At 38.5% G+C, this 10,048-nt stretch overlaps 1 protein-coding gene across 1 annotated transcript in view; it reads left to right on the top strand.

The window, feature by feature from the left end:
• Positions 1-9,436, top strand: part of DCUN1D1 (DCN1, defective in cullin neddylation 1, domain containing 1) — a 24,100-nt gene extending 14,664 nt beyond the window's left edge. Inside the window, exons 4-6 of the mRNA XM_006884051.1 lie at positions 6,519-6,601; positions 7,130-7,226; positions 8,459-9,436. Of these exons, the coding sequence (XP_006884113.1) occupies positions 6,519-6,601; positions 7,130-7,226; positions 8,459-8,538 (260 nt within the window). The 3' untranslated portion in view covers positions 8,539-9,436. The remainder of the gene's footprint in view (positions 1-6,518; positions 6,602-7,129; positions 7,227-8,458) is intronic.
• Positions 9,437-10,048: the final 612 nt, after the last annotated feature.

The following is a 10,048-nucleotide window of genomic DNA, read 5'->3' as shown; positions in this document are numbered from 1 at the left end:
TCTTCTCTTCTCTTCTCTTCTCTTCTCTTCTCTTCTCTTCTCTTCTCTCTCTCGTGTGTGTGAGAGAGAGAGAAATTTGTAGAATTTGCCAGCTGGACTAAGTTTAGATGATCCCAGTTTTGTTGGCAACATCCAAAGCATGATAGTCAGGAGCAAGTTGAACATAGGCCTTCTTCTCTCCATCAGGCCTAAGCAAGGTGTTGACCTTGGCTACACAGTGTCATAGAGCTTCTTTACAATTTGTTTAATTTGGTGCTTGTTGGCCTTGACATCCACAATGAACACAAGTGTGTTGTTATCGTCTATCTTCTTCGTCGCTGACTCAGTGGTCAGGGGAAACTTGATGATGGCATAGTGGGGGTATTTGGGCTGCCTTCCAAGTCTCAGCTTCTTGGGCTGCCGGAAGGTGGGTGATGTGTGAATATTCTTTTTTTTTTTTTTTTTTTTGCTGTGGATGCCCTTCAGGACTGCCTTCTTGGCCTTAAGCCTTTGCCTTAGCTTCAGTTTTCGCTTTCAGTGCCATCTTTGTAGAAAACCTTGTTTTGTATTTTCTCATTTTGTGTTCTAACTGATGTGCTGCTGCTTGTCATCTTGTCACCGAATTTGTATTCTTCTCTAATTCTGTGTCAGAACATGGTCATATTAAAAGTAGTAATAAAGAGAAACTCACTGCTGTCAAGGTGGTTCCATCTTCTGAGACAATAAATTTCCGAGGGAAGAAGCTGCCCATCTCTCTCCTCAGGAGCCATTTGTGGCGGCAAACTGCTGGAGCACAGCCTCCAGAGCACATAAGTACTTCTGCAGTGTTTTTTACCAGCCACTATTCTAAATGCTTTATGTGTATTAACCTATTTAACCCTTGCAAAAGCCTTCTGGGTGTTTATAATATGATTATCTTCCTTTAAAATAAATCCTGAGAACATATAGTTTGTAAATGGTGGAGTTAGAGTTAGGATTCTAAAACTCATCCTCCCAAGAGGCGGCGGTGGCGCAAGACTAGGCAAGGTGAGGGCCAGGAGGACCAGTCAGTGGAGAGCCTGGATGAGACGTCCCAGCGATGGCAAGAGGAACAGCAGCCCCCACTCCCCACCCAACAGCAGCAAGATCTTCACCCCTGCTCACGAGGAGAAATGTATGCTTTGTCTATGAAGCCTGGCAGGGTGTGGAGCGAGACCTCCTGAACCAGCTGTCGGGCAGTGAGCAGGGCCTGGTGGAGGAGTATGCGGAGAAGGTCCCTAACCCTGGCCTGAAGATGGTTAAACTCATCGACCTGAGCAACCTGCAGCCAAGAAGTCCTAAGGAGTGGCCGCCAAGCTTGGCCCATCACCAATGACCACCTGCCTGCCTCGGGGCTCTGGGCACAGAGGGGCCATTGGTAGCGAACTGCGAGAGTTGACTGATAGCCAGCTGCTGTCCTAAGCCCACCCCCCATGCAGGTCCAGGATGTCCAACTCTGGGGGTCTGGGCCCTTAGCCCCTGCCCCTTCTTCTGTCCTACTCCCCGGCCTCCTCCCCTGCCTTGTCTTTAGAGCTTTCTGAAGTTCCTTTTTGCTGGCACATCCCTGAGGGGCCTGGAGATGGGACAGGGCCACCTGCCTCCTCCATTCCACCCCTTAGCCTCTACTGCTTTCCCTGCCTGGACTCAGGCAGCACTGTCTCCATCTCTTCATGGCACCCGCCTTCAGGGTGTCTGCAGCTGGCCGGGCCTCACCTGGTATCTGCAGCCCCACAGGGTGGAGCAGGGGCTGTTCTGAGCTGGTGGCCCCATTTGTTCTGGGTGTGTGGGTGCTTGGAGGGCCTCAGAGCCCCTTTATCCTGTGCCCTCAGATCTGTGTATCAGCTGAGGGTCAGAGAATAATGCAGCTACTGGGACCAAAAAACCCCCCAAAACAACTCAGCCTCTAAATGACTGTTAAACCACTTCTATCTAGCTAAGTTCTCTGACTCGAATATTTTTTGTAAATGACTCTGTGTGTGTGTGTGTATTTTGGATTTTTGTTATCTTTTTAAATCTCATTTCTCAATTCAGAAACATTAACTGCTTACTATATACTCTAAGACCATGGTGTCAGCCTGAGTTTGTGATGTTTCCATTAAAGGCTGTAATGCTTAAGCCTTGAAGAAGAAATCCAAGTTTCCAAGGCCAAAAGTACAAGCAGCTTTCTCTGAAGGGAGGATTAATGTGTTTATTTGCTGAGGGGATTCAAGAACATAACATCTTTGTGGAACTGTAGCTGATTTCATTCACTGAATATAAATCCTGATAAATTTGAACATGAGAGTGACATTAGACTTGCCTGAAAGGTTCATTTCCAAGAATTGTGACCCTTTCAAGGGAATGGAGATAGGACTAGAGAATGCAGGATTGGTTATTCAACACTGGTTATTAAGCATTGTTTATTAAACATTGGTTATTGTTGCATTGATTCAGCAAAAAGCCCCCCACAAAACCCCCCAAACCCCCAAACAACCCATGGGCCCTGCTATGAGATGGAGAGGGTATAGATTTAAAAGTTATTTGGAAGACAAAATTCATTGGCTTTATGTCCTCAGAGTTCTCACAGAACAGCAAGCCTGCCCAGTCTCACACCGCCCTCTCCATCTCTGCTGGCCTTGTCTGTTGTTGCATCATGGTGCCAGCTCATCTTGTTGAGGGTCTTCACTGACCCTCCACTTTTCTGCGCACGATGCCCTTCCTCAGAGAACAGCCCTTCCTGATACCACACGCTTGTACAGGAGAGAAGGTCTCCTCATCCACGTTTCTAAGGAGTGCTTGTGCTTCAGTTCTTCTAAGACATTTATTTGTTCTTTTGACAGTTGGTGGAATGTTCAGTATTCTTCACCAACACCACAATACAGAGGCACCAGTTCTTAAGTTTTCTTTGTTCATTGTCCAGCTTTGAGACATGCATGTGAAGCAATTGAAAACACCTTAGTCTTTAAACTAACATCCTTATTTGTTTTTTAGGTGTTTTAAAATTTTTTTTCATTAATTATAATGAAAGTTTACAGAGACTTTGGATTTCCATTCATTCATTGTTGCACTTTTCCCCTTGCCCACCCCCTCCGCCTCAGTTCGTTCTTCTCCTTGAAAAGTGAAAGAAAAAGTCTTTAATTATTATACAATCCCTCCCTCCAAGTCCACTCCACTGTGCAGCCTTCATTCTGGACTCCTGCCATGACAATAATACCTAATCATAGATCCCTTTTAAACAGTTTTCTCCCTCATTTTTTTTCAATGCAGTATACATTATTTATTCCCTCTTTCTCAGTCTCCCCCCCAACCCCTTATGTCAGTCCCATTTTACAATAGTGGCACTATGCAGTATTTATCCTTTTGTGACTGAGATATTTCAGCATAATGTCCTCCACGGTCACCCATTTTATATACTATTTCATTAGTTCCTTGTTTTTCAATGCATCATAGTATTCCATTGTGTGACTATACCAGAGATTCTCTGTCCATTTGTTTGTTGATAGGCACTTGGGTTGTTTCCAACTCTTTGCTATTGTGAACAAAGCCACAATAAACATGGGTGTGCATATATCTGCTTGGGTGGTGGTTATGGTTTCTTTAGGGTATATTCCTAGTAGTGGGATTGTGGGGTCAAATGGTATTTCTATTTGCAACTTTTTGAGAAAGTGCCATACAGCCTTCCATAGTGGTTGCACCATTTTACATTCCTACCAACAGTGAATAAGGGTTCCAGCTTCTCTGCAACCTTGCCAGCATTTGATGTTTGTTGTTCTGTTAAATTTTGCTATTCTTTCTGAGGTGAGATGATACCTCATAGTTGTTTTGATTTCCATCTCTCTTAGAGCTAGGGATTTTGAACATTTTTTTCATGTGCTTGTTGGCCATGTGAATGTCTTCTTTAGTGAAGTGTCTGTTCATATCCTGTGCCCATTTTTCAATTGGGTTATTTACCTTTATCTTGTTGTGGTGCTTGAGCATTTTACAAATTCTAGATAGAAGTCCCCTGTGCTTCCCTTTTTACCCTGTTGGAGAAGTTTTTAGATGTGTGTAGGGATTTGATTCTTAGAAGGTCCCATTCATCTATTTTTATCCTCTCCTGGTTGTAGAGGGTTTTTAAAAATGTATATAAAATATATAAAGTTTATATACATTGTTTTTCACACTGGATCTTTCCCTTTTCCTTTACTAACCACTCCCTCCACCCATCAAAATTGTGTGACTCTATGATTAAGTCCACTTCCCACCCCAGCCCATGTTTAAGCCTTCTGCTACCCTCACCCTCACCCCCCACCCCCAGCCTTGGATCCTCCTACAGTAGTGGTCTTATGCAGTGTTTGTCTTTATGAGACTGAGTTAGGTCACTCAGCATAATGCTCTCCAGTCTCTCCCTAGTGATTTTACAAAGTCATTGTTCCTGTGTGCTGTGTAGTATTCCATCATGTGGATGTGCCATAGCTGACCTCCTTGTTCTTTAGCACTTTAAATAGGTCTTTGACAGCAGATTTGGTGGATGTAATATGCCATTTGATTTCTTGGCTGGTGCTTCCATGGGTGTTGATTGTGGGTCCAAGTAAAATGAAATCCCTGACAGCTTCAGTGTTCTCTCCATTTATTGGGATGTTGCTTATTGATCCAGTCGTGAGAATTTTTGTTTTCTTTGTGTTGGAGTGCAATCTAATGAAAGCTAGCCTTTTCTCCTTTATGGCCTATATATTTTTCTTTGTAGTGGTGGGTAAGGGTAAGGGTACTTAGAAAAGTATGGTAGAAGGTGTTGAGGAGATTGAAGAAGTTCTAAGAAATTGGGAAGAGGTGACCATTTTTACCAGATAAAACAGTGCAGAACCTTGATTCATTTGAAGGCTATTATTTTGGGCATTAATATTCATACGGACTCAAGATTATACTCATCTAAGATTTGCATTTTCAAACTATAGGAGTTAAAAGAAATATTGGTTTAAAACAAAATAATGGTTATATAGCAGGAGTGTGGTTGAAATAATACATCCTGGAAATAGAATAAAGAGAACCCAGATCATGATGAAAGATGGGCAACTCCCCCTCACCCCCATGTGATTTACAGCCTCAGAAAACTCATGAGAGGATTAGCTAAGAGTTATTTCTGATTTGATAGCAACGAGTTGACTTTGAAGAAATAACCAGGTATCCTGACTTTGGATAAAGTTAAATTCTTTACCCCGTATTACCTCGCTTACCTTTGTTCTAGTCATTGAGGAAATTGTTGACAAGAACAAGATTATTTCCTGGAAGGACTTTCCTCCAAATCTTATCTCATTAACATCTGAGAAATAGTTGTTTAGTCAAGTGATTGCTTATTCTTCTTTCAAGTTATCTTGATTTGGTAGAACACTATATTGTAGATAGGGTACAGCAGTGTCTTGTTTAGTAGGGTGTTTAACATCGATCTGTTCTACTACTATGAAAACTCACATAAAAGAAAGTGGGCTTTGTGTTCTGTGTGATTTACTGAACCCTTGCAAGTTCCTAGCAATTGTAGTTTTTAATTGATTTCTTATTAAGCATCTGTTATAACTGGTGTCAAGATTTCTTTTTAGTCTTTTTAGAAATTGGGGCAGCGTTGACCCATCTTCAGACATTTTGGTGTCTCCCAAATGATAAAAGGTGTTTTTTGAGAGCATATCTAAAAGGACTTTTATTACTTGAGGTGTAATTTGTGAGATGCAGACTCACTAATGTAAATGTTAGGTGCTTTCTTAATTACTTCAGTTCCTTAATAGAGATCACAGTTCTTTCTCTGTCATATGGCAGGTATTGTTCTTTGTCTTATGAAAATATTGCTTTCCTTACTCCTCTCAAAGCTCTGTGAAAAAAAAGTCATGTATATTCTTACTGATAATATTTTTAAAAGAATAAGTATTAGTTTATTATTTTAATTTGTGATTAATATACTTAATGGTTACCTTCTGAGATCAAGATCTTTAGCCAGTGATTTGGGTGGAGGGTAAGGTGATAGAGGTTTGTGGGTAACAGTTCTTTGCATCGTGATCTGTAGGTGAACCTCAGTGATTCCCAGAGGGGAATGATTTTGTTCCCCATGGACAACATTTGGCAAATATCTGAAGACGTTTTTGGTTGTTATCATTGTGAGGGGAGCACTGTGACATCTGTTAGGCTGAGATCAAGGATGCTGCTGAACATCAGCCATGCCCAAGACTGCACCAGTAACAACAAATTTCCTGTCTCAAAATGGGAACATGCAGAGTTTGAGAAATCCTAGTATATACACTAATATTTGAATATGTGTGAGGTAGTTAGACATGTTTGTTTATATGAACCAAGTTAAGCTTCACTTCACCCCCATCAGGTAAGTGCTGGCTTTTTACCAGCTGAGGATTGATTATTGGTGACAGAGACAGGATACAAACTTTGAGCTTTTATCTATATTATAAAAAAATCATAAATGATAAAAATTTATATAAACATTTTTGTGTCTCTCTTGTTAAGATCATTTATAGGGACATATGTGTGGCATTGAAAGTCATAATTTATTTTCAATATTACAGATCTAGAAATGGCCATTGCCTACTGGAATTTAGTGCTTAATGGAAGATTTAAATTTTTAGACTTATGGAATAAATTTTTGTTGGTAAGTTTTTATTTTCTACAGTTCTATATGCTTTCTCTTGGCTTTGCTTAAAAAGAAATTTTAAACTAAAAAATTATTTGATAACATGTAATGAACATAAAATGAAAATGTAATAGTAGTGTTTAATTACACAATTACATTTTGCATTCTTTGATGTACCTTTATGTAAACTGGCTTTTTCCAACTGCTTTTAGTGATTTGAATATATGTGCTTTTAAAAATTATAGTTATCACTTTTTTAAATAAAATTGGTTTTTTTAAGTATATATACCTTTTTTACTAATTTTTGTACATTTTCTTTACCCCTCATTCCCCGCCTGCAGCCCTCCATGCATTGTACCCCTAATTCCAGACTGTTGTCATACATACGATGTGGAATCATATATTCCTTTTGAACAGTTCTTCCCCCATCTATTCTTCTGCAGTGTTTATTATCTATCCACTCTTCTCTTATTCTTCCCCCAAGCCCCTCACCCCATCCTATTTTATAACAGTAGTTTTATGCAGTATTTGTGTGCTTTTTAATAGGAACACCATAAACGATCAATACCGAAAGATACTTGGAATCTCCTATTAGACTTCAGTACAATGATTGCAGATGACATGTCTAATTATGATGAAGAAGGTAATGAAAATGTTTTCAGTGTTTTTGGTCTTCTCCTCTCCTTTTACCACACATGCCTGAAGTTCTTATTTATTTCAGCTTCCCTTTGAGTTTAATTTTCCTCTTTGGAGTTTTTTTAATTTTTGGTGTTCTGAGTGTTAGAAATGACCATTATCTTCTATAATGTTACTTAGTTTCAACTCTGTATTTATGTCAGAAAGGCATAAGTAATTTTCAGCCATGTTTTAGATTTTTCATTTTAATTTATGTTTTGTGTTACCTGTTTGACTTGATTATAAATAACCTTCTTGACTTTAGTGACCTTGTATAATTTGGAGTGCACTATACCTGTCTAGTATATTATATAGTATAGTGTAGGCATTTAATAAATTGTCACTAATTGAATATTTTTCTGCTGTGTCTGCGTATGTGATAAAGGTGATGCTACCATCCACTATTTTGTTTTTCTAAAAGTAACAGTGTTTACATCAGTGTCTTCTCACACATGTTCCTGATACTCCTTAAATAGTATTAGTAGAATGAGTTTTTGAAATTACCGAATAGATAGAGGTAGTCTCTGAATAATCTCCAGTGACCTGGCCTCCTAAAAAGTATGTTGTAATCCTGTCAGTTTACAAGGATGGTGTTTTCTTTCTTTGCTTTTCACCGCCACTTCATTTAGAACCTTCACTAAAAAATTAGAGATGTTCATTCCTATATGTGACTGACATGGTGCCTTCTAGTAGAGTTCTAACAAACTAGGAAACTACCCCAACTTGGAGTTTGGTGTGTAGATATGTATTTGCATATCTTTTAGTCATTAATTGTCAGGATATAGGATAGAACTTGATACTTGGTGTCAGCTTCCTTTGTAAGATTGTAACAAAATGTTTGAAAACCTGTGGATTCTATATGCTTTCAGCACTGACAACATTGACACATAATCATGGCCATTCCCTGGGCTACCAATTTTGACATTAAAGTTCTTTCTGTCTGTGGCTTCCCCAAAAGCACAGTAATTAGAGGCTAATTGAAAAAAAAAGTTTTTATAATTCTAGAAAGAAAAACCCAGATATTGTCTTATATAGCAGTGACTATTTTGAGTAGAAACTAAAACTGAGTTTTGAAACTCTTACTCATGAGATAGATATTATGAGAAAATATTTTTAAAGTAAGCAATCTTATCAAATGTTAGCTCTATTTCTACTTTTTTTGCCTTTTAAAAATTCTATTCCCCTCTTTTCCCCCCTTAGGAGCATGGCCTGTTCTTATTGATGACTTTGTGGAATTTGCACGCCCTCAAATTGCTGGGACAAAAAGTACAACAGTGTAGCACTAAAGGAACTTTCTAGAATGTACATAGTCTGTACAATAAATACAACGGAAAATTGCACAGTCAATTTCTGCTGGCTGGACTGAACTGAAGATCAATCCTCACAATTCAGGCTGAGGGTTGAGACAAAACTTTAAGGATACATCTTGGACCATACCATATTTCATTCTTCTAATGGTGGTTTGGGCTTGTCTTCTAGTCTGGGCCGCTCTAAACATTTATAATTCCAACAGTGTGGATTTCATCTTCTGTCTGTGGACCATCCTAGTTCATTCTCCCATAAGTCTTAGAAGCTTTATGGTGATTATTTTGAGGTTTCCATTCTCGCATAAAGCACAATGCTGTCTTCACCAGAAAACAGTTTGGCATAAGAATTAAACGTGAACATCACAAACAATTTATAAAAACTTCTTAAATATATGCTTTGGGCTAGTTGCAAAGACTATGCTGATAGCACTTCCAACACGAGTGATATATTGACGTGTACCAGCTCTGAAAGGGTGTTCTGGTTTGGGGGATTTGTTTTTGGTTCTTTTTTTAAATCACATGTTTTATTGATGTGAATAGAGTATCTAATGGGGGGAAGTAAAAATAACCAATATGAGAAAAAATTAGAATAACTTGGTGCCTACCTGATCAGAGTTTCTTTTGCTTTGAACCCCTAATTCAAAAAAAGGTTCCACAGAACTAGTTCGAACTTCCCTTCCCTGTGTTTATATATTCTACAGGGAGCTTTTCTTTAGAAAAGGCCTGCATAATGCCAGAGACTGTCCATTTCTGCATTATGCATTACATGATTGGATTTCATTATGATTTTTAAATAATTACATGCCTGTCAAGTTAAACGATTTCATTTGTTTGGGATTTTTTTCAAGTGCATCACAATACAATATTTTAAGTGGAGGCATGAGGGTTTAATTTCTGTTTTGCTTTTGGTCATCGCACTATGGAACACAAACGCGATTCCCTTAATTTATAAAACGATAGTAGGAATTAACTTGCAAATAGTTGTGATGAGCCATGAAGTTCAATCTTTATAATATAGGTACTGCTCTTTCAGACAAATAGTCCATAATTGATGACTTATTATTTTGTTGAAATTGCTTTAACTGCTACTAATCATTGTGGTTGCCAAATACCTTCTTCAAGAGTAAAGATTTTCAAGCAAGCATAAGCTTAGTAAGAAAAATACCAATCTGGCTTTTATTTTTGTAAATTATTTAATCTCTTAGAATTGTTTGTGTGGATTTTTTTTTTTACTAAAATTAGTCAATTTCACATTAAAGCAGAATGTTCTCTTGTAATGTTTTGTTGTTATAAGATCCCTGAACTGCTTTCATGCTGAAAATGCTCCATCTCTGTTCATTAACTTGTGAAGAAGAGATGATTGGTTCTGAAACATTTCCGTGAGGCACGTTAAAAAAATGTCAGAATTCAAATGCTGGAATACTATGGTCTGTAATAGACTAGCTTTTGCTATTCAGGCACTCTTGAAAATGTAGTGTTTAAA

The sequence above is a fragment of the Elephantulus edwardii genome, unplaced genomic scaffold, assembly GCF_000299155.1.
Source record: "Elephantulus edwardii isolate Elephantulus edwardi_28Jun2011 unplaced genomic scaffold, EleEdw1.0 scaffold00031, whole genome shotgun sequence".
Taxonomy (NCBI): domain Eukaryota; kingdom Metazoa; phylum Chordata; class Mammalia; order Macroscelidea; family Macroscelididae; genus Elephantulus; species Elephantulus edwardii.
This window is presented reverse-complemented; position numbering and strand designations above follow the sequence as displayed.